General features: G+C 43.5%; 1 protein-coding gene across 1 annotated transcript in view; it reads right to left on the reverse strand.

Moving 5' to 3' along the window:
* Positions 1 to 343: 343 nt before the first annotated feature.
* The window catches only part of fhod1 (formin homology 2 domain containing 1), a 114,389-nt gene continuing 89,147 nt past the window's right edge, over positions 344 to 25,585 (reverse strand). The window contains exons 23-26 of the mRNA XM_083759772.1: positions 8,344 to 8,539; positions 6,852 to 7,008; positions 5,507 to 5,689; positions 344 to 519 (exon numbers count right to left, since the gene is read on the reverse strand). Coding sequence (XP_083615898.1) covers positions 434 to 519; positions 5,507 to 5,689; positions 6,852 to 7,008; positions 8,344 to 8,539 — 622 coding nt within the window. The 3' untranslated portion in view covers positions 344 to 433. The remainder of the gene's footprint in view (positions 520 to 5,506; positions 5,690 to 6,851; positions 7,009 to 8,343; positions 8,540 to 25,585) is intronic.

Here is a 25,585-nt window from a genome sequence, read left to right on the forward strand (position 1 = left end):
GGGTTCAACACGTTGCTCAAAGGCACTTGCACAGGTCACGTAGCTGGCTGCATCAGGGGATTGAACCTGGGACGACCATTGCTTTATTTAATCCATTCTGACCGGGCACCCATTTTGGTGTCAGCATCATGTTATGCTTTAGCTATTTAAAAATAGCAGACCTACAAGCTCGTATCGCGCCACCGAGTGGCGCGATACGAGCTTGTAGGTCTGCTATTTTTGAAAAATCGAAGAGCGACTGACATTTTTAGAATCTGATCTCAGGTCAGAATGGGTTCATCAGACCAGTGTGTGTCCGGCGGAAACCTCGTATGAATCTGATCTCCGGTCAGAATGGGTTAAAGGATGCCGTCCTCGTGATGCTCTTGGGTCTTAGTGCTTTAGGCTTCTGTCACTGTGCACTGTTGTGTGTGTGTGTGCTTGTGTCCTGGTGTCACAGGTTGTCATTTGTCTTGTTGTTGCTAAGACCCAGAGCTTGCACCACATCCAGACTGAGACCGCTCTTCAATGTCCTTCTCACTGGAACGAACACACACACACACACACACACACACACACACACACACACACACACAGAGAGAGTTTTCAGTTTTCCGTAACAAATCCTCCACTCGTAATGACAATAAAGTGTGAAGACAGACAGTAGTAAAGCTGATGAAGAGACGGCAAATAAGGGTCTGACTCTGGTGGGATTTGATCCTAGGAAAGCTCATGTGAACCAGGACGTTTGGCATTCATGCTTCCGTTTGTCGTTTCTGACCATGGTATAGCAGCCAGGCCACTAAATGTGTGAAGTTGTCTGTGCATTTACTGTGCGAATTTCCAGGCGAATTTAAACACTGATGGAATGCATATTCCAAGGTCAGAGTTCATGTTTGTTGAAGTCTGACCATAGCATCTACAGCACAAACCATTAGATTACAAATTTAAGAGAACAATGAATTGTGATTAGCCATTTAATTGCGTTTTTGGCATTCAACATTGGAATATAATAGGCTTCATAATCACAAATTGCACAGGGCAGATATGATTTGATGACATATTTGATAATGTTATAATTATGTTATAAATAAAATACTTAATTCTGAAAATGTAGAAAGACAATAGCGGAAATAGCTGATCTGGGAAGCTGTAGACCTGCTATTTCGCTATAATAATAAAATAAAATAAAGAACATGGAAACAATTATATAATTGCAATTTTTGGGCGGCTGTGGCTCAGGAGGTAGAGCAGGTCGTCCAATGATCCTTGTGTCGGCGGTTTGAATCCCGGCACCTCCTGTCCACATGTCGAAGTGTCCTTGGGCAAGACACTGAACCCTACAGTACATTGCCTCCAATGAGTCGGTCGGTGTGAGCTCGCCACCATTTCTGGTCAGAATGTGGGAAGTGAGGACGCTGGCGTTGACTGTTCGCCGCTTCACCTCCCAATGTATGAATGAATGAACCATTGTAAAGTGCTTTGAGCACTTGGAAAAGCGCTATAAAAATGCCACTCATTATTATTTATTATTATTAGGCGATTATGCAATAACTGTGACAGGGGGATTTGTTTTTAGCTTTATCGTAATTTATGATCCGATTGACCAACTTGTGTATCAGGGAACACAACAAACCTCTGTGTAGAGGACAGGTTTAGTTCTAAACTGAACCACTTAAGCCCTATAAACTTATAGCAAAAACTAGATAAAGTGCCCCTCGGGGCACAGGTCTCCACCAGGCCAGGTCATGTTGTGGCCTCCTGGAGGCACTATAATAGGCCAATGTGAAAAGGGTGCCATTTGTTCTTATACCATTGATGGCAATTGGCTGATTTGAGGCATTTTGTTCCAAAAATGTGTTTTGCAAAAAATCCACCTGTTGATGGCGCTATAACAGGCCAATGTGAAAAGGGTGGGATATATTCCTCAGCCTATGAGGAAAGTCTGTGAAAGATTTCACGTTAAATTGCACGCTGCGTTCATGATTTGAAGCTTTTCGTTTCAAAAGGGCCAATCCTGCAAACTTTGAAAGCCAATTAGGATGGAATATGAAATATCGGACAGATCCATCTTGAACACATGACTATAGAGATAGTGTGTAACAATTAGCGGGATTTGTGGACGGAATCTGGAGGAGCAATATCCAAAAATGTTTTTTTTAAAAAGTCGGCCTCCTGGTGGCGCTATAACAGGCCGTTTTGGACATTTTGGGGCAAAGGTTCGTCGTTGGCATCCAGGGAGTGTGTGTGCAAAGTTTGGCATGGATCGGGCCAACGGTGCCGGAGATTAGCTGATAACAGACGGAAGGACGGACGGACGGACGGAAGGACACACGGACGTGCAAAACATACTCTCCCCCCATGCTTTCGGCCTGGTGGAGACAATAAACAATCTACAAGCTGCCATCTCCCGGGTTCGAAAACCCACTTCTGCTACTATTTTTCCAACAACCTACTACGTTGACCACGACGGAGGGGGCGCCGTCTCAAGCGAACATGAGCCATGAGAGAGACCTCCGAGCACGCTAAAAGCGGGGGTTGCCGTGTCAAAAGTTCGAGTTACAGCCCGATATGGACAGGATAGTAAATCCTCGTCCCCCAGAGTCCCGCAAGTAGGGAAAGTCGCAAGGAGGTGGTCACCATTTTACTGGTAGTGTGACACCGGCGTCGTTTCCATGCTTGTGAATGATTGTGACACATGACTAGAGGAGAAACAGTTCTGTGTGCGACTCGCAGAAGGGGACGTTCGGTAGGCCAATCAGAGGCAGCTTGGCAATAGTTCGTTGCTGTATGTACAGTATACATGCTGCTAGGGTACATTAAAACCCATTTTGGGCGGGAACCCCTTTTAGTGTTTTAAGCATTATGTTATACTTTAGCTATTGAAAAAATATCAGATCTACAAGCTCATAGCGTGGCACCGAGTGCCGCGCTACGAGCTTGTAGGTCTGATATTTTTGAAAAATCGTGAAAATGTAGTGCAAATCTTTGAATGTATATTCTTTCAGAGCCAACGTTTCTAACTCAAATCTTTGCTGAGGGGTTCCTGGAACAACATATTTTCAGATGGGGGGTCGGTGGCCAAATACATATCATTTTTGGGGTCCTTGACATGAAATATTGAGCACCACTGATACAGATACACTGTATTTCAGAAAACTGTCAGAATAATATAAGACATCTTTTTAATTTCAACGTCAGGCCTAAATGGGTTAAGGGCACATGAAGGTCTGGAGGTGGCGGTGTAATGCACTGCACCCTGTGAGGTTCAACAAGCTGCAAGAGACAGACTCGCTGACTTACTACTGCTATTAAATTGTCAATCTGGCTCCAGTTGTGGTTTCCACTCCTCCATGTGTAGAGCGAGATACTAACCCTGCTATGGCTATTGTAGGGCAAGATTGTGTGTGTGTGTGTGTGTGTGTGTGTGTGTGTGTGTGTGTGTGTGCGTGCGTGCGTGCGTATAATCTGCTGTGAAGGGCTTTAATAAGTCCAAACAGAGACAGACAGACTGAAAGAGAGACAAGGATAAAGAGATAACAGGATGTTTTGGACACAGTTTCTTATTGTGGACACATAATCGCATCCCATCGTACTGACCTATCTATCAGCTTTGACTTTGACCCACAGCTGAGGATAATGTTAGGCCTTGTCCACACGTATCCGGGTAAACGGATAAACGTAGGTCTTTATATGCATTATTATATTATTATGCATTTATATGCTACGTTTATGTAGGTGTGGATGAAGCCTTAATTAATGTCTCTGCCCCTGAAATGTTGTGTTGACCATGGGGTCAGACTTTTAGAGCAGTAGTTGCCAAACTTTTGAGCTGGAGAATAGACCCAAAAGAGAAAACGTACGTCTCCACCCAGACCCAAAATAGTTAAAACAAGTACAAGCTCAGGGGCCCCAGGAGCTTGTAGATCTACAGTAGCTCAGTGGCCCCAGGAGCTTGTAGATCTACAGTAGCTCAGTGCGCCCCAGGAGCTTGTAGATCTACAGTAGCTCAGTGCGCCCCAGGAGCTTGTAGATCTACAGTAGCTCAGTGGCCCCAGGAGCTTGTAGATGCCATTTTCACTACTTCTTAAAAAAAAAAAAAAAAAGTGGAATTTGTCATTTTTATTTTGTATGAATAAATAAAAATGTTTTACACGTTTGTTTTGAAATAATGTAAGAAATTGTAGGAAACAAACGAAAGGGATATAATGTATACCAGTGACACTGGTTTAGAGAACTGGGATTGTAACAGGAAGGTTAGAGGAAGGTTAGAGAAGTGAAATTGCAACAGGAAGGTCAGCAGTTGCAATTTTCTCCCCAGCTTACAGTATGTTAAAATGTTTTTATTTGTAGTGCCTTCAGTTCCCCTTTTCTCCATTACTACTGCTGAAGTGCTTATGTGCATTAAGGCACCTTGTCAGTGTCTACTGTCAGTGTCTAAGAGCAGTGGTCGCAAAACTATGGCCAATCGTTTGCATCGTTTGTAGTTTGAGAACATCATTCACAATGCTACCGTATAGCCGTCTCTACAATGTAGATACATATCTGTAGCATTTTGGTGGGGAAACAAATCTTTCGTCATGACAAAAACCTCCGGGTTGAAACACTGCCTCATTAAACTATTTGCATGCATGAGTGCATTCCACTCCCTCAGACTGACTTCTGCTGCGGTCAGCACCTCGCCAATAATAATGTCTCATTGACTATTGAAAAAAAGAAAAAGAAAATGCCCATCCCGGCTTATAGTTCCATAATTGCTTTGCAGCTCAATAAATACATTGTTTATTATAGATATTACAGAGATGTAAGCTTCAGAACTGAATATACGATGTGTGTATCAGTGTCGTTTTTGGCAGCAAATTTTTATTTTAGTTTTAGTCATAGTCTCTTGAATAGTTTCCATTTAGTTTTGGTCACATTTTAGACACCTGGAATGTCTTAGTGTTAGTCTAGTTTTAGTCGACTAAACATCATAAGATTTTAGTCGACTACATTGACTGAAATGTATTTTGGCAGGCCTTGATGCCGTCGTAATGACAGATTTTATACATGCTGAAAATAGCCGATCTACAACCTCACAACGCGTCACAACTGCTATTGTCAGCATGCAACCAAGTGTAAAATGACTTATACTGGATCTGTTGTCCACTAGTCCCTTCCTAACATTTTAGTCTAGTTTTTATTTGTTGACGAAATTGTCAGTATATTTAGTCTTAGTTTTAGTCACCATAGCATAGTTTGAATTTAGTTTACATTTAGTTTTCTTCAGTGGAAAAGGTAGTCGACGAACATTTTTCGTCTTAGTTTTAGTCGACGAAAACAACACTGGTGTGTGTGTGTGTGTGTGTATATATATATAATATAAAAAGATTCTACCATCTTCCACAGCTTGGAAACTGGCTGGCATCCTGTTACTGCATGACCCAATTCTTTCCTGTACTGTATTCATTCATAATGAACAATATACTGAAATTACAACATAGGATAAAAAAAAAAAACAGCCAATCCAAAAAAAGCGTTTACTCACTTGACTTCCTGTTCAGGCGGGACCGTTTGCGTGCCTTGGGGCTGGCGGGCCGCTCCGAGGGATTCTGGGTAACGGATTTGACTAGCCGATCCATGATGTCATCCGTGGCGTCGTCTCGGTCCGAGCAGACGTTGTCTTCTTTGGTCATCTGAGATGGACTCACCCTGCCCAGACCTGAGGAGTCGTGTTATGATCAGAATGTATACAGTCAGTGGCGTGCACAGATAGACACTAGGGGGTGCTAGAGCACCCCCTGCCCTTTTGGCAATGTGCTAAAAAAAAAAGAAGAAATCTTACATTTTAGTGTGGACCATGCGGTGAACATTTATCTAATCTTGATAAAAAAACGCTTCTACTATACAAGTAAAACGCGCAAACGCGGGAAGCGAACGCAGCTCGTAAATGGCAATAACAACAATTATAATAAATTACATACTTTTTTAAGGTTTTCTTTTTAAAGTTCTCTTTTTTGTGTTTTTTTAAGATTTTATTTTGAAGTTAAGTTTTTTGAAGTTAAGTGTTTTTTAAGTTTTTTTTGAAGTTAAGTTTTTTTGTGTTTTTTTAAAGATTTTATTTTTAAGTTACGTTTTTTGAAGTTAAGTGTTTTTAAAGGTTTTTTTAAGTTAAGTTTTTTCATTAAGTTAAGTTTTTTTTAAAGTTAAGTTGTGTGTGTGTGTGTGTGTGTGAGAGTGCGTGCGTGTGTGTTTTGTGTGATACAGCTGCGCCCTCTGGTGGTGGGCGGGTGGTGTCACAGCGGGACAGACACACACACAGACAGACATGATCTGCAGGGTCTCATAGTTAGTGCTCAGTGCATTCGCAATTATTTAGGCCCCCACAATCTAAAGCTATATGTTTCTATGTCAGTGGTTCTTCGATTAAAGAAAAATAGCAGACCTACAAGCTTGTAGCGCGCCACTCGGTGGCGCGCTATGAGCTTGTAGATCTGCTATTTTTCAATAGCTAAAGCACCAAAATGGGTTCCGGCCCCAAAATGCGCTGCACAAGGTGCCCTTTTTTTTCACTTGAGCACCTGCCCCTCTAAATGTCTGTGCACGCCACTGTATACAGTAGAATATAGTCCCCGTCGGTAGGAAACCTCATAATTATGTCCAAAACTGTAGTTTTCAGTTTCCAGGATTCAAATTCCAAAAACAGCAAAAGTAGCACATCGAGCTTGCAGATCTGCTTACGTTTGATACTTGTGTGTGACAAAAAGTTAAAATATAGAGATGGGCTTTCTGCCCCGACAGCGACGATATGCATGTATGCACAGTATAAACGGACCAATGCTTAAGGTTATGTGTACTGTAAACTGTAAATGAACATGATAAACTAATCTTACTGCGTCCGGCGCGGCTGCGTCTGGTGGCCATATTGTTGCTGTTGCTGATTAGAACATTTTTCATGTTCTCATGCTCCTCCTCCTGCCCCTGCTCCGCCTCCGTTGCCATGACAACGGGGTTGTTCTCGGTCGGCACCGCCCCCGAGAACTTCTCTGTCTGAAAGGTAAAACAGGACGGATATGAAACGAGAGAGAGAGAGAGAGAGACAGAGACATAGACAGAGAGAGAGAGAACACAAAATAATCCTGTGATTGAATCCACCCACAACACAGCTCCATCGGGCACCTCTCTTCAGTGACTTATTGATTCATCGATTGATTGATTGATTGATTGATTGATTGATTGACTGATCATACTTTCTAACTGGAACGTTTTCCTTTTTTCTTTTGTTATTTTTCCAAAATTAGAAAATACACAAATTAAAAAAAGTTAAACGTTCATTAGCCCATTTTAGGCCGGGAACCCCTTTTGGTGTTAGCATTACGTTATGCTTCAGCTATTTAAAACATAGCAGATCTACAAGCTCATAGCGTGCCACCGAGTGGCGCGCTTACGAGCTTGTAGGTCTTCTATTTAAAAAAAATCACACCAGTGTGAACCGAGTGGTGCAACTCCCGTCTATTGGTTCTCTGTATCGTTCCAATTTGTATCGTCCAATTTCTTCTCTGTATAGTTCCAATTTCACGCATGCGCACACCACTCGTGCTCATGACAACAGGATCATTGCTGGTTGTAGGAGTGGTTGCACCACTCTGGTGCCCCCTACTGGTATAAATAAGTAACATACTCGTGCTCACTTATACATACAGGTACACACACAGGTACACGGACATTGCTGGATGTAGGAGTGGTTGCACCACTCAAAAATAATGGAAGAACCACTGACATAGAAACATGGCTTTTTCAGAAAACTGTCAGGATTTAGAAGACATTTTTTAGAATCTGATCTCAGGTCAGAATGGGTTAAAATAAACATACGTCTCAGTTCTAGCGTCATTCTATTGTGTTCTACCCATAGACTGTAAAAAATATGGACAAAGCGTTCCCCGGGTCTAACATGAATGTAAAATGAAGCCTGTCAGTCCTTGTATTGTAAGTCGCCATCTTTCTAGATCCGTTTGGGCCCAGCTGGCCCATTGGCTGGCCCAGACAACGAGGCAGACAACATAGACTGTAACGGTAGCCACGCCCCTCAGAACATAGGCGACTTTATGGTCATTTCTTTAATAAATGGGACCATCATTTTCCAAAAAGAATATTATGACATTAGAAATGAGACTTTAAACTAGTGACTGGAAGCAGAAAGTATTCATGACCATGTTTATTAAGGTAATACAGTCTAGGTGAAGTTGGGCCCAAATACATGGACTTCTATGGGGCTATGGGTTTTTTTGGGCCCAATGACAGCGCCCATTATATGAACTTTCAGGAAATCCCGATTCTCCATAGTGGCTTCACAAAATATCTGTCTGACTGCCCCCCTGGTTCTACCTCATCCGTGATCATCTTGCCCCGGGTCTTGGTTCTGTTGCGGTGTTGTGCCCTCCGTTGCTTCTGGGTCACGACTCTCTCTCTGGACGTTCTGAACTCCAGGCTGAAGTCGCTGACCAGACGGCAGAACCACGTCACCTTGATCTCCCGAACCGAATAACTGGGCTGACCCAGGAACAGCAGGAATGAATGGAACCTGGACAGACGGACGCAGAGAGAGAGGGAGAGGAGAAAGGATGTGATAAACGCTTTGCGTGTTGTAGTTGTGTGTGCATATGGTCGGTGTGTAATGTATAGGTTATTGTACCTGTTGATAATGGTCTGTGTGTAATGTACAGGTTATTGTACCTGTTGATAATGGTCTGTGTAATGTACAGGTTATTGTACCTGTTGATAATGGTCAGTGTGTAATGTATAGGTTATTGTACCTGTTGATAATGGTCTGTGTGTAATGTACAGGTTATTGTACCTGTTGATAATGGTCTGTGTGTAATGTACAGGTTATTGTACCTGTTGATAATGGTCAGTGTGTAATGTATAGGTTATTGTACCTGTTGATAATGGTCAGTGTGTAATGTATAGGTTATTGTACCTGTTGATAATGGTCAGTGTGTAATGTATAGGTTATTGTACCTGTTGATAATGGTCTGTGTGTAATGTATAGGTTATTGTACCTGTTGATAATGGTCTGTGTGTAATGTATAGGTTATTGTACCTGTTGATAATGGTCTGTGTGTAATGTATAGGTTATTGTACCTGTTGATAATGGTCAGTGTGTAATGTACAGGTTATTGTACCTGTTGATAATGGTCTGTGTGTAATGTACAGGTTATTGTACCTGTTGATAATGGTCAGTGTGTAATGTATAGGTTATTGTACCTGTTGATAATGGTCTGTGTGTAATGTACAGGTCATTGTACCTGTTGATAATGGTCTGTGTGTAATGTATAGGTTATTGTACCTGTTGATAATGGTCAGTGTGTAATGTATAGGTTATTGTACCTGTTGATAATGGTCTGTGTGTAATGTACAGGTTACTGTACCTGTTGATAATGGTCAGTGTGTAATGTATAGGTTATTGTACCTGTTGATAATGGTCAGTGTGTAATGTATAGGTTATTGTACCTGTTGATAATGGTCTGTGTGTAATGTATAGGTTATTGTACCTGTTGATAATGGTCAGTGTGTAATGTATAGGTTATTGTACCTGTTGATAATGGTCTGTGTGTAATGTACAGGTTATTGTACCTGTTGATAATGGTCAGTGTGTAATGTATAGGTTATTGTACCTGTTGATAATGGTCTGTGTGTAATGTACAGGTTATTGTACCTGTTGATAATGGTCTGTGTGTAATGTATAGGTTATTGTACCTGTTGATAATGGTCTGTGTGTAATGTATAGGTTATTGTACCTGTTGATAATGGTCTGTGTGTAATGTATAGGTTATTGTACCTGTTGATAATGGTCAGTGTGTAATGTATAGGTTATTGTACCTGTTGATAATGGTCAGTGTGTAATGTACAGGTTATTGTACCTGTTGATAATGGTCTGTGTGTAATGTATAGGTTATTGTACCTGTTGATAATGGTCTGTGTGTAATGTATAGGTTATTGTACCTGTTGATAATGGTCTGTGTGTGTAATGTACAGGTTATTGTACCTGTTGATAATGGTCAGTGTGTAATGTATAGGTTATTGTACCTGTTGATAATGGTCAGTGTGTAATGTATAGGTTATTGTACCTGTTGATAATGGTCTGTGTGTAATGTACAGGTTACTGTACCTGTTGATAATGGTCTGTGTGTAATGTATAGGTTATTGTACCTGTTGATAATGGTCTGTGTGTAATGTACAGGTTACTGTACCTGTTGATAATGGTCAGTGTGTAATGTATAGGTTATTGTACCTGTTGATAATGGTCAGTGTGTAATGTACAGGTTACTGTACCTGTTGATAATGGTCTGTGTGTAATGTATAGGTTATTGTACCTGTTGATAATGGTCAGTGTGTAATGTACAGGTTATTGTACCTGTTGATAATGGTCAGTGTGTAATGTATAGGTTATTGTACCTGTTGATAATGGTCAGTGTGTAATGTACAGGTTATTGTACCTGTTGATAATGGTCAGTGTGTAATGTATAGGTTATTGTACCTGTTGATAATGGTCTGTGTGTAATGTATAGGTTATTGTACCTGTTGATAATGGTCTGTGTGTAATGTATAGGTTATTGTACCTGTTGATAATGGTCTGTGTGTAATGTATAGGTTATTGTACCTGTTGATAATGGTCTGTGTGTAATGTATAGGTTATTGTACCTGTTGATAATGGTCTGTGTGTAATGTACAGGTTATTGTACCTGTTGATAATGGTCAGTGTGTAATGTACAGGTTATTGTACCTGTTGATAATGGTCTGTGTGTAATGTACAGGTTATTGTACCTGTTGATAATGGTCTGTGTGTAATGTATAGGTTATTGTACCTGTTGATAATGGTCTGTGTGTAATGTACAGGTTACTGTACCTGTTGATAATGGTCAGTGTGTAATGTATAGGTTATTGTACCTGTTGATAATGGTCTGTGTGTAATGTACAGGTTATTGTACCTGTTGATAATGGTCAGTGTGTAATGTACAGGTTACTGTACCTGTTGATAATGGTCAGTGTGTGTAATGTATAGGTTATTGTACCTGTTGATAATGGTCTGTGTAATGTACAGGTTATTGTACCTGTTGATAATGGTCAGTGTGTAATGTACAGGTTATTGTACCTGTTGATAATGGTCTGTGTGTAATGTATAGGTTATTGTACCTGTTGATAATGGTCTGTGTGTAATGTACAGGTTATTGTACCTGTTGATAATGGTCTGTGTGTAATGTATAGGTTATTGTACCTGTTGATAATGGTCAGTGTGTAATGTATAGGTTATTGTACCTGTTGATAATGGTCAGTGTGTAATGTATAGGTTATTGTACCTGTTGATAATGGTCTGTGTGTAATGTATAGGTTACTGTACCTGTTGATAATGGTCAGTGTGTAATGTATAGGTTATTGTACCTGTTGATAATGGTCAGTGTAATGTATAGGTTATTGTACCTGTTGATAATGGTCAGTGTAATGTACAGGTTATTGTACCTGTTGATAATGGTCAGTGTAATGTATAGGTTATTGTACCTGTTGATAATGGTCAGTGTAATGTATAGGTTATTGTACCTGTTGATAATGGTCAGTGTAATGTACAGGTTATTGTACCTGTTGATAATGGTCAGTGTAATGTATAGGTTATTGTACCTGTTGATAATGGTCTGTGTGTAATGTACAGGTTATTGTACCTGTTGATAATGGTCAGTGTAATGTATAGGTTATTGTACCTGTTGATAATGGTCAGTGTAATGTACAGGTTATTGTACCTGTTGATAATGGTCTGTGTGTAATGTATAGGTTATTGTACCTGTTGATAATGGTCTGTGTGTAATGTACAGGTTCTATTAATACAGCTTCGCAAGGCTGCTCACTTTTTGGGAGTTGACGCCCCCTGGCGTAAACACAGAAGCACTACAAATAAACTCACAGACTTTAGGCTGGGACTTTAGACGTGATGACGTTGAAGACCCCGCCCGCCGGGTGCACCTTATAAGCGTGCCTCAGCATCACGTCTCCATTCGTTTTTCTCTTCTCACGTGTATAACACGGCGCTACGAAGTCTCCCTCACGGATGAGTATCTGATTTTTTCCACAAGGACGAGAAGCCTTCTCGGTACCGCGGAAACTGCTTATCCCAGAGGCTTCAAGAGGAAGAAAGTCGGTGAGTCCACTTTCTTTAACTAAGTTAACATTAACTTGGAGGTAATTCAGTCCGTTAGTGGCTCGCGGCCCTAGCTGGTTTCTTATTACCTGTGTGACGGTCTGTACCGTGGCTAGCAACAGCCAGGTTTCTGCTTCCACACAAACCTTCGCGGACCTAAAGGTCCCGAACGTGTGAAGTGCCAGGAACGGTACGCAACCCTTCCTTGGCTTCCACACGTGTGGCGGCTCTAGCGGTGACTACTACAGCCCGCTCCAGCCACACACAGCGTCTCGCGGCTCTTCCAAGCCCGCGACGGTGACTTGAGCAGCATGAAGTTATTCTGTCTCGAACGTGTGAAGAGCCAGGAGCGGTACGCAACCCTTCCTTGGCTTCCACACGTGTGGCGGCTTTAGCGGTGGTTACTAACAGCCCGCTCCAGCCACACACTACGTCTCGCGGCTCTTCCAAGCCCGGGACGGTGATTTGGGCAGCATATTTATTCTGTTTAAGCTTCCACGCTGTGTGACGGTCTGATAAGCTATCTTAGCTTTCTTTCAGCTTCCACACTTACGTCCCGTGGCTTTCATAAGCCCGCGACCGCGTGGCCCTCAAACGTGTGTGTGCGTGTGAAGAGCTAGAAGCGGTGCAACCCTTTGTTAGCCCCACACGTGCGGCGGCGTGAGCGGCGGCTATTAATAGCACGCCCTTGCCGACACACGTACGTCTCGCGGCTTTTCAAGCCCGCGACGGAGTGGTAACCTAGGCAGGATATAGTAATATTTCTGTTTGGCTACCACTTTGTGTGACGTCTCTGACGTGTGACGTCTCTGATAGAAGCTAGCAATAGCTCTATTCTCAGCTTCCACACGCACGTGGCGTCTTATGCGGTGGGTGGCGACACCCACTGCATCACTGTAACGTGACGACCTACCAACTCGGCGCCTACAGGTACACAGCCTTGTAGAACTGGTTATTAGAATTTGAGTTACATACGTAACCCGGGTTCTTAAACCAGCGAGCCTTGTTTGTGGCTTGTTTGTCCACTTATTTCTTGGCTTTACAAGAAAAGAGTGACGATCCATTCGCAGCGGCTAGAGATAGCCCTGTCCTAGTTTCCACTTTTACGTGGCTGCCTACTAACCTAAACAGCACTTAGTGATAATACTGTTTGGTTTCCACGCTGTGTGACGTCTCTGGTAGAAGCTAACAATAGCTCTATTCTCAGCTTCCACGCGCACGTGGCGTCTTAGGCAGTGAGTGGCAACACCCACTGCATCACTGTAACGTGACAACCTACCAACTCGGCGCCTACAGGCACGCAGCCTTAAAGGACTGGTTATTAGAATTGGAGGTTACGTACGTAACCCAGGTTCTTCGACCGGCGAGCCTTGTTTGTAGCTTGTTTTGTTCACGGTTTTCGTGGCTGCCTGCTAAACTCGGCCCCTCTTGCCTTGTTTTTTGCTTCCACGTGCATCTTAACTTCTAGGATGTCTGAGTCTCCGACCAAGGTTTCTTTATTACCTGTGTGACGGTCTGTAACCTGGCTAGCAACAGCCAGGTTTCTGCTTCCACACAAACCTTCGCAGACCTAAGGGTCTCGAACGTGTGAGGAGCCAGGAGCGGTATGCAACCCTTCCTTGGCTTCCACACGTGTGGCGGCGTTAGCGGTGGCTACTAACAGCCCGCTCCAGCCACACACTACGTCCCGCGGCTCTTTCAAGCCCGCGACGGTGACTCGAGCAGCGGCTGCTAACAGCCCGCTCCAGCCACACACCACGTCCCGCGGCCCTTCCGAGCCCGCGACGGTGACTCGAACAGCGGCACCTGCGGGCACGCAGCCCTGTAGGACTGGTTATCAGAACTGGAGGTTACATACGTAACCCGGGCTCCTGAACCAGCAAGCCTTACTAGTAGCTTGCTTTGTCCACGTATTTTTTGGCTTACAAGAAAAAAGCGACGGTCTATTAGCAGCAGCTAGAGATAGCCCGGTCCTAGCTTCCACTTACGTGGCTGCCTACTAACCTGAACAGCACTTAGTAATAATACTGTTGGTTTCCACGCTGTGTGACGGTCTTTGATAACGGCTTGTTATAGCCCTATTCTCAGCTTCCACACGCCAGTGGCGTCTTCTACAGTAGCCGGCGACAGTCCTGTTTTAAGTCCCCACGTGCGGTGACGGTTTCACGACAGCCAACAATGGCTCTGTCCTGGCCCTCACTTGGCATGTCCGCCTACCAACTCGACTCCCTACAGGCATGTAGCCTTGTTAAATGGTCAGTAGGATGGGAGGTTACGTTGTAACCCGAGTTCTACAACCGGCGAGCCTTGTTGGTGGCTGGTCTGTCCACATGTATCTTGGCAGTACAAGGGAAAGTGACGGTCTGTCGCAGCGGCTAGTAATAGCTCTGTCCTAGCTCCCACTTAAACATGGCCACCTACTAACCCGGCCCCTCGTGCCTTGTTTTACTGTCTCCATGCATCCCAGCGTTGAGATGTCTGAGGCAACCAAGGCCCGTCGTCGACGCCGTCGCGCCCTTGAGGACACTGACGGCCAGGGCCTACAGAGGGCCTGCAAGTCGTGTGGGGGCCTGATCGCCCGTGCCGACAAACACGAGGAGTGTATCTACTGCCTGGGCTATGGCCATGCCTTGGAGGCGGTGGAGAAACCAGGGCAGTGCCCACACTGCCTGGCCCTCTCCGGCCTGCTAAGGCGCAGCAGGTTGAAACGCGCCCACAGGGCATATCAGGCCCAGCGGGACTCCCAGGCACGGGAGGAGGACGACGAGGCCCCGCGTCAAACGTCTGCTGTACAGGGGGCCTGCAAGGGCCCGCCACAGAAGATCTGCGCCTTGGCGACCTGTGGGAACGTCATGTTCAGACAGGACGAACATAGGGTTTGTTTGTACTGCATGGGGATCTCTCACGCCGAGGATGCCATCACGGGGAGGGGCCCCTCGTGCACTCCGTGCGACAACTTGAAGTTTCCTGGCCTCAAAGAGTTGCGCCTCTGCAAGATGAGAGCGTACTTCGCCGAGCTTGGAAACCGGCAGCTCGCCGGAACCCCGACACCCACTACAAGGTTCGTCGGAGGACTGCCTCTGGTCACACCAAGAGCTACTGCCGCCCGGGAGCGGCCTGTCCCGGCCCCACGGACTAGGGCCCGAGACACGCAGTCTCTCCCCCCACCGCCCTGGGGCGAGGAGGATAAGAGAGTCTTGCTGTGGCGTGAGTCAGCAGGGCAGACAGGGGTCATCCCCGTCCTCCGACAGGGCAGGCTGAGAGGGGTCCCCGCGACCCCCCCCTCAGGCCACGCCGAGAGGACTGGTGGCCCACCCAGAAAGGTCCACGAGGAGGACGGAGCGGCTCACCCAGCCATGGTGAGACCGACCCAGCAGGGACGTCCCGGGGCCGGGGGCCGCTGCCCCCCCTCACCCTACAGGACCTACGCTCCGAAGGGACGCGGGCGTGGAAAGCGGATGTAAAGGGCCGGGTCGGACTTAGAGGGGGTCAGGACGTACCCCACCTCTTTTTCCCTCCGCTCTATGGTCCCCAGCGTAGAGGGGAGTGGTCCCGGACCTCACCCTCGGAACGCGGACTTGAGACTCAGAGGGGGTCAGGACGTACCCTGCCTCTCTTCCCTCCACTCCAGGGATCTCAGCGTAAGGGGTAGTGGTCTCGGACCTCACCCTCGGACCGCAGATCCCTTTCATCCCTTCGCTCCAGGGTCCCCAGCGGAGAGGGTACTGGTCGCAGACCTCACCCTCGGGCCAGGGACTTAAAGACTCGGAGGGGGGTCAGGACGTCCCCCACCTCCCTTCCCTCCACTTCAGGGGTCTCGGCGCAGAGGGTAGTGGTCTCGGACCCCACCCTCGGACCGCATACAGGGACGAACGTTGTTGGACATGTCTATGCCATGTGCCTCTGTACATTTTTTCTTCATGATGTTGTACTGTATGGTGTTTCATTCCTGTATGTCTTTTATTATTAATAAAACTAATACATGGAACAAGGACACGGATACGACCTGAAATTACTTGGAGGGCGTAAGCCAATTATGTGGGGTTATGCCCCACATCTGGACAGTTTTTTACTTAAAGAAGCTGTCCCAGGCCCGGCAGGTCACGCACAATTATTTTTTCGTTACTGAAGAAATTGAATGCTTCTGTTACTACAGCAAGCGATGCTTCTACACGCCTATCTCCTTGGGGAGGAGGCTTTACGTAGGGTGTCCGTGGAGCAGAGCGACACGGGGTTCTTACTCCCGCTACTTCTCGTGAAGGAAGGGGGGGGGGCATGCGGCCCATTCGAGGCCTACGTGCTCTGAACGACTGTTGGAAGCGTTCGCTCCAAATCCTCACGGACAAGGCTCTGCTACGCGTATGCGCCGAGGGGACTGGTTGCAGCTCTCGATCTCAGGGACGCGTATTTCCACGTTCCCACCTACCCACCGCACAGGAAATTTCTGCGGTTCGTCTTCAGGGGACAGATATACGGATATCTGGTCCTTCCGATCGGACGGTCACTGAGTCCAAGGACTTCTGTGAGGTGTACAACAGGCAATCGTCGCCCCGCTGCGTCGGCAGGACGTTCGGGTATATGGATGCAGTCACCAGGTGTGAGACATTCCATGTCCTGGTCAGGACACAACGACGATGTGCCATATCAACAAGCAGGGGACCTAGGGTCCACCAAACTGCATGCGCTAGCACGCAGACTGACGTTATGGTGCGACGAGCACCTTCTTTCGGTCAGAGCCTCCCACGTTCCGGGACTCCAGAACACGGGAGCGGATCTGTTGTCCAGGGGCCGATACCTCTATGCGGCTTGGTCACTGCACAAACAGTGGCCAGACAGTTGTGGGAGAGGTTCGGCGAGCCTCGAGTGGATCTGTTTGCGTCGGAAGAGAACAGCAAGTGTCCTCTGTTCTTCTCCATAGCAGGGACGGCTCCGCTAGGTTTGGATGCCTTGGCGCATCGTTGGCCCCAGGGCCTACTTTATGCGTTTCCCCCGGCGTCTCTCACCCTTCCCACGCTGGAGAGGGTGAGGACACAGCGCCTGTCAGTAATCCTGGTGGCGCCAGGATGGGGCTCTTGGAGGTCAGACATAGTCCCTCTCCTGTACGGTCGGCCCTGGCAGCTTCCGTCGCGCAGGGACCTATTGACCCAGGCGGGAGGCGAGATATTCCACCCACGGCCGGAAGATCTAGACCTCTGGGCTTGGCCCGTGAGAGGTTGAATCTTGGCGCGGAGGGTTTTTCCCCAGAGCGTCATCGACACTATTCAGTGTGCGAGGGCGTAGTCGACCAGGGATGCTTATGATATGAGGTGGCGGTTGTTTGGAGACTGGTGTTCACCGGCTCAAGTTGTGCCGTTTCAAGCACCAGTAAGGGTCGTTCTGTCGTTCCTCCAGAATCTCTTGGACAAAGGCAGGGCCTTTAGTGCTGTCAAGGTGTATCTGGCTGCTATCTCAGCCTGCCACATCGGCGGTGGGCCAGCTCCCGCTGGTGCGCCAGTTCATGAAAGGGGCTAGCCACCTTCATCCAGTGACCGAGTCTCTGGTCCCCTCGTGGGACCTTGCTTTGGTTTTGGACTCTCTGTCCCGGCCACCGTTTGAGCCCTTGGAGGGTTTGAGTATGAAGCTATTGTCGCTGAAGACAGCGTTGTTATTAGCTTTGATGACCGCTAAAGGGGTCAGTGATATCCATGCTTTGTCCACAAGTGCGGAAGGCATGAGGTTCAATGGGGATGCAAGGGTGGTCATTAAGACCAATCCGGCATTTTTGCCTAAGAACCGCCTAGCTGCCCCGGTTCCGGTGGACTTGGCGGCGTTCTGTCCGCCCCCCTTTGCCTCTGAGGAGGATAGGAGGAGGCATAACCTCTGTCCGATAAGGGCATTGAGGTTGTATTTGGACAGGACTAAGGTGACGAGGAAGACTACACAACTGTTTGTCTCCTGGGATCCCAAGACTGTGGGACTGCCTATCTCAAAGGTTAGGCTTTCCCAGTGGATCGTGGAGGCTATAGAGCGGGCCTACTCTAGTAGGGATATGGTGCCTCCCGTAGGGTTGAGAGCACATTCCAGGAGAGGTATGGCATCATCCTGGGCCCTCTGTAGGGGGGTCTCTGTTCAGGATGTTTGTTCCGCTGCAAGTTGGGCGTCGTCTTCCACCTTTGCCACCTTCTATAGACTGGATGTGACAGCAGCGCCAGTGGCGCATGCGGTCCTGGGCGTGGCCTCCAGTTAGGTGGAGAGACTTGGTTCCCTGCGGGGGACGTTGGTCTTCTCCAGGGCGTTATGACGGTTCTTCTGTCGGCCCCTCTTAGGCACATTTGCAGACTTAGGTCTGATTGGCCTTCCCGTTGGGGTGCAGTAGTCCTGTTGAGGGACATACTGTGGTCCTTTGCTCACAGATAAAGGTACGGGCCCTAGGGGTCCAGACTTCGTGATGACAATAAGGGAGTTAATGAAGTCTCCCAAAAAGTGAGCAGCCTTGCGAAGCTGTATTAATAGAACTAGGGGTTACGTATGTAACCTAGGTTCTATAACAGCGAGCAAGGCTGCTCACTAGGATTCCCTTCTTGATTGCTTGAGAAGAGAACAATTGTTATCGAATGGAGACGTGATGCTGAGGCACGCTTATAAGGTGCACCCGGCGGGCGGGGTCTTCAACGTCATCACGTCTAAAGTCCCAGCCTAAAGTCTGTGAGTTTATTTGTAGTGCTTCTGTGTTTACGCCAGGGGGCGTCAACTCCCAAAAAGTGAGCAGCCTTGCTCGCTGTTATAGAACCTAGGTTACATACGTAACCCCTAGTTATTGTACCTGTTGATAATGGTCTGTGTGTAATGTACAGGTTATTGTACCTGTTGATAATGGTCAGTGTGTAATGTATAGGTTACTGTACCTGTTGATAATGGTCTGTGTGTAATGTATAGGTTACTGTACCTGTTGATAATGGTCTGTGTGTAATGTATAGGTTATTGTACCTGTTGATAATGGTCTGTGTGTAATGTATAGGTTACTGTACCTGTTGATAATGGTCTGTGTGTAATGTATAGGTTACTGTACCTGTTGATAATGGTCAGTGTGTAATGTATAGGTTACTGTACCTGTTGATAATGGTCTGTGTGTGTAATGTATAGGTTATTGTACCTGTTGATAATGGTCTGTGTGTGTAATGTATAGGTTATTGTACCTGTTGATAATGGTCTGTGTGTGTAATGTATAGGTTATTGTACCTGTTGATAATGGTCTGTGTGTGTAATGTATAGGTTATTGTACCTGTTGATAATGGTCTGTGTGTAATGTATAGGTTACTGTACCTGTTGATAATGGTCTGTGTGTAATGTATAGGTTACTGTACCTGTTGATAATGGTCTGTGTAATGTACAGGTTATTGTACCTGTTGATAATGGTCAGTGTGTAATGTATAGGTTACTGTACCTGTTGATAATGGTCTGTGTGTAATGTATAGGTTATTGTACCTGTTGATAATGGTCTGTGTGTAATGTATAGGTTATTGTACCTGTTGATAATGGTCTGTGTGTAATGTATAGGTTATTGTACCTGTTGATAATGGTCTGTGTGTAATGTATAGGTTATTGTACCTGTTGATAATGGTCTGTGTGTAATGTATAGGTTATTGTACCTGTTGATAATGGTCTGTGTGTAATGTATAGGTTATTGTACCTGTTGATAATGGTCTGTGTGTAATGTATAGGTTATTGTACCTGTTGATAATGGTCTGTGTGTAATGTACAGGTTATTGTACCTGTTGATAATGGTCTGTGTGTAATGTATAGGTTATTGTACCTGTTGATAATGGTCAGTGTGTAATGTATAGGTTATTGTACCTGTTGATAATGGTCTGTGTGTAATGTATAGGTTATTGTACCTGTTGATAATGGTCTGTGTGTAATGTATAGGTTATTGTACCTGTTGATAATGGTCTGTGTGTGTAATGTACAGGTTATTGTACCTGTTGATAATGGTCAGTGTGTAATGTACAGGTTATTGTACCTGTTGATAATGGTCAGTGTGTAATGTATAGGTTATTGTACCTGTTGATAATGGTCTGTGTGTAATGTATAGGTTATTGTACCTGTTGATAATGGTCTGTGTGTAATGTATAGGTTATTGTACCTGTTGATAATGGTCTGTGTGTGTAATGTACAGGTTATTGTACCTGTTGATAATGGTCTGTGTGTAATGTACAGGTTATTGTACCTGTTGATAATGGTCAGTGTGTAATGTACAGGTTATTGTACCTGTTGATAATGGTCAGTGTGTAATGTATAGGTTACTGTACCTGTTGATAATGGTCTGTGTGTAATGTATAGGTTATTGTACCTGTTGATAATGGTCAGTGTGTAATGTATAGGTTATTGTACCTGTTGATAATGGTCTGTGTGTAATGTATAGGTTATTGTACCTGTTGATAATGGTCTGTGTGTAATGTATAGGTTATTGTACCTGTTGATAATGGTCAGTGTGTAATGTACAGGTTATTGTACCTGTTGATAATGGTCAGTGTGTAATGTATAGGTTATTGTACCTGTTGATAATGGTCTGTGTGTAATGTATAGGTTATTGTACCTGTTGATAATGGTCTGTGTGTAATGTATAGGTTATTGTACCTGTTGATAATGGTCAGTGTAATGTATAGGTTATTGTACCTGTTGATAATGGTCTGTGTGTAATGTATAGGTTATTGTACCTGTTGATAATGGTCTGTGTGTAATGTATAGGTTATTGTACCTGTTGATAATGGTCTGTGTGTAATGTATAGGTTATTGTACCTGTTGATAATGGTCTGTGTGTAATGTACAGGTTATTGTACCTGTTGATAATGGTCAGTGTGTAATGTATAGGTTATTGTACCTGTTGATAATGGTCAGTGTGTAATGTACAGGTTATTGTACCTGTTGATAATGGTCGGTGTGTAATGTATAGGTTATTGTACCTGTTGATAATGGTCAGTGTAATGTATAGGTTATTGTACCTGTTGATAATGGTCTGTGTGTAATGTATAGGTTATTGTACCTGTTGATAATGGTCAGTGTAATGTATAGGTTATTGTACCTGTTGATAATGGTCAGTGTAATGTATAGGTTATTGTACCTGTTGATAATGGTCAGTGTGTAATGTATAGGTTACTGTACCTGTTGATAATGGTCAGTGTGTAATGTACAGGTTATTGTACCTGTTGATAATGGTCTGTGTGTGTAATGTACAGGTTATTGTACCTGTTGATAATGGTCAGTGTGTAATGTATAGGTTATTGTACCTGTTGATAATGGTCAGTGTGTAATGTATAGGTTATTGTACCTGTTGATAATGGTCAGTGTGTAATGTACAGGTTATTGTACCTGTTGATAATGGTCTGTGTGTAATGTATAGGTTATTGTACCTGTTGATAATGGTCTGTGTGTAATGTATAGGTTATTGTACCTGTTGATAATGGTCAGTGTGTAATGTACAGGTTATTGTACCTGTTGATAATGGTCAGTGTGTAATGTATAGGTTATTGTACCTGTTGATAATGGTCAGTGTGTAATGTATAGGTTATTGTACCTGTTGATAATGGTCTGTGTGTGATGTATAGGTTATTGTACCTGTTGATAATGGTCTGTGTGTAATGTATAGGTTATTGTACCTGTTGATAATGGTCTGTGTGTAATGTACAGGTTATTGTACCTGTTGATAATAGTCAGTGTGTAATGTACAGGTTATTGTACCTGTTGATAATAGTCAGTGTGTAATGTACAGGTTATTGTACCTGTTGATAATGGTCAGTGTGTAATGTACAGGTTATTGTACCTGTTGATAATGGTCAGTGTGTAATGTATAGGTTATTGTACCTGTTGATAATAGTCAGTGTGTAATGTACAGGTTATTGTACCTGTTGATAATGGTCTGTGTGTAATGTATAGGTTATTGTACCTGTTGATAATGGTCAGTGTGTAATGTACAGGTTATTGTACCTGTTGATAATGGTCTGTGTGTAATGTATAGGTTACTGTACCTGTTGATAATGGTCTGTGTGTAATGTACAGGTTATTGTACCTGTTGATAATGGTCAGTGTGTAATGTATAGGTTATTGTACCTGTTGATAATGGTCAGTGTGTAATGTATAGGTTATTGTACCTGTTGATAATGGTCTGTGTGTAATGTACAGGTTATTGTACCTGTTGATAATGGTCTGTGTGTAATGTACAGGTTATTGTACCTGTTGATAATGGTCTGTGTGTAATGTACAGGTTATTGTACATGTTGATAATGGTCAGTGTGTAATGTACAGGTTATTGTACCTGTTGATAATGGTCAGTGTGTAATGTACAGGTTATTGTACCTGTTGATAATGGTCTGTGTGTAATGTATAGGTTATTGTACCTGTTGATAATGGTCTGTGTGTAATGTATAGGTTATTGTACCTGTTGATAATGGTCTGTGTAATGTATAGGTTATTGTACCTGTTGATAATGGTCTGTGTGTAATGTATAGGTTATTGTACCTGTTGATAATGGTCTGTGTGTAATGTATAGGTTATTGTACCTGTTGATAATGGTCTGTGTGTAATGTATAGGTTATTGTACCTGTTGATAATGGTCAGTGTGTAATGTATAGGTTATTGTACCTGTTGATAATGGTCTGTGTGTAATGTATAGGTTATTGTACCTGTTGATAATGGTCAGTGTGTAATGTACAGGTTATTGTACCTGTTGATAATGGTCTGTGTGTAATGTATAGGTTATTGTACCTGTTGATAATGGTCTGTGTGTAATGTATAAGTTATTGTACCTGTTGATAATGGTCAGTGTGTAATGTATAGGTTATTGTACCTGTTGATAATGGTCGGTGTGTAATGTACAGGTTATTGTACCTGTTGATAATGGTCTGTGTGTAATGTACAGGTTATTGTACCTGTTGATAATGGTCTGTGTGTAATGTATAAGTTATTGTACCTGTTGATAATGGTCAGTGTGTAATGTACAGGTTATTGTACCTGTTGATAATGGTCTGTGTGTAATGTATAGGTTATTGTACCTGTTGATAATGGTCTGTGTGTAATGTATAGGTTATTGTACCTGTTGATAATGGTCAGTGTGTAATGTATAGGTTATTGTACCTGTTGATAATGGTCTGTGTGTAATGTATAGGTTATTGTACCTGTTGATAATGGTCAGTGTGTAATGTATAGGTTATTGTACCTGTTGATAATGGTCTGTGTGTAATGTATAGGTTATTGTACCTGTTGATAATGGTCAGTGTGTAATGTATAGGTTATTGTACCTGTTGATAATGGTCTGTGTGTAATGTATAGGTTATTGTACCTGTTGATAATGGTCTGTGTGTAATGTATAAGTTATTGTACCTGTTGATAATGGTCAGTGTGTAATGTATAGGTTATTGTACCTGTTGATAATGGTCTGTGTGTAATGTATAGGTTACTGTACCTGTTGATAATGGTCTGTGTGTGTAATGTACAGGTTATTGTACCTGTTGATAATGGTCAGTGTGTAATGTACAGGTTATTGTACCTGTTGATAATGGTCAGTGTGTAATGTACAGGTTATTGTACCTGTTGATAATGGTCTGTGTGTAATGTACAGGTTATTGTACCTGTTGATAATGGTCTGTGTAATGTACAGGTTATTGTACCTGTTGATAATGGTCAGTGTGTAATGTATAGGTTATTGTACCTGTTGATAATGGTCTGTGTGTAATGTATAGGTTATTGTACCTGTTGATAATGGTCTGTGTGTAATGTATAGGTTATTGTACCTGTTGATAATGGTCTGTGTAATGTACAGGTTATTGTACCTGTTGATAATGGTCTGTGTGTAATGTATAGGTTATTGTACCTGTTGATAATGGTCTGTGTGTAATGTATAGGTTATTGTACCTGTTGATAATGGTCCGTGTAATGTACAGGTTATTGTACCTGTTGATAATGGTCAGTGTGTAATGTATAGGTTATTGTACCTGTTGATAATGGTCTGTGTAATGTACAGGTTATTGTACCTGTTGATAATGGTCAGTGTGTAATGTATAGGTTATTGTACCTGTTGATAATGGTCTGTGTGTAATGTATAGGTTATTGTACCTGTTGATAATGGTCTGTGTGTAATGTATAGGTTATTGTACCTGTTGATAATGGTCTGTGTGTAATGTACAGGTTATTGTACCTGTTGATAATGGTCTGTGTGTAATGTATAGGTTATTGTACCTGTTGATAATGGTCAGTGTGTAATGTATAGGTTACTGTACCTGTTGATAATGGTCAGTGTGTAATGTATAGGTTACTGTACCTGTTGATAATGGTCTGTGTGTAATGTACAGGTTATTGTACCTGTTGATAATGGTCAGTGTGTAATGTATAGGTTACTGTACCTGTTGATAATGGTCAGTGTGTAATGTATAGGTTACTGTACCTGTTGATAATGGTCTGTGTGTAATGTACAGGTTACTGTACCTGTTGATAATGGTCAGTGTGTAATGTATAGGTTACTGTACCTGTTGATAATGGTCAGTGTGTAATGTACAGGTTATTGTACCTGTTGATAATGGTCGGTGTGTAATGTACAGGTTATTGTACCTGTTGATAATGGTCGGTGTGTAATGTACAGGTTATTGTACCTGTTGATAATGGTCTGTGTGTAATGTACAGGTTATTGTACCTGTTGATAATGGTCGGTGTGTAATGTACAGGTTATTGTACCTGTTGATAATGGTCTGTGTGTAATGTACAGGTTATTGTACCTGTTGATAATGGTCTGTGTGTAATGTATAGGTTATTGTACCTGTTGATAATGGTCTGTGTGTAATGTACAGGTTATTGTACCTGTTGATAATGGTCTGTGTGTAATGTACAGGTTATTGTACCTGTTGATAATGGTCGGTGTGTAATGTACAGGTTATTGTACCTGTTGATAATGGTCTGTGTGTAATGTACAGGTTATTGTACCTGTTGATAATGGTCAGTGTGTAATGTACAGGTTATTGTACCTGTTGATAATGGTCAGTGTGTAATGTATAGGTTATTGTACCTGTTGATAATGGTCTGTGTGTAATGTATAGGTTATTGTACCTGTTGATAATGGTCTGTGTGTAATGTACAGGTTATTGTACCTGTTGATAATGGTCAGTGTGTAATGTATAGGTTATTGTACCTGTTGATAATGGTCTGTGTGTAATGTATAGGTTATTGTACCTGTTGATAATGGTCAGTGTGTAATGTACAGGTTATTGTACCTGTTGATAATGGTCTGTGTGTAATGTATAGGTTATTGTACCTGTTGATAATGGTCTGTGTGTAATGTACAGGTTATTGTACCTGTTGATAATGGTCAGTGTGTAATGTATAGGTTATTGTACCTGTTGATAATGGTCTGTGTGTAATGTATAGGTTATTGTACCTGTTGATAATGGTCTGTGTGTAATGTATAGGTTATTGTAC

This window comes from Protomyctophum parallelum, assembly GCF_964188405.1.
Source record: "Protomyctophum parallelum genome assembly, chromosome: 2".
Taxonomy (NCBI): domain Eukaryota; kingdom Metazoa; phylum Chordata; class Actinopteri; order Myctophiformes; family Myctophidae; genus Protomyctophum; species Protomyctophum parallelum.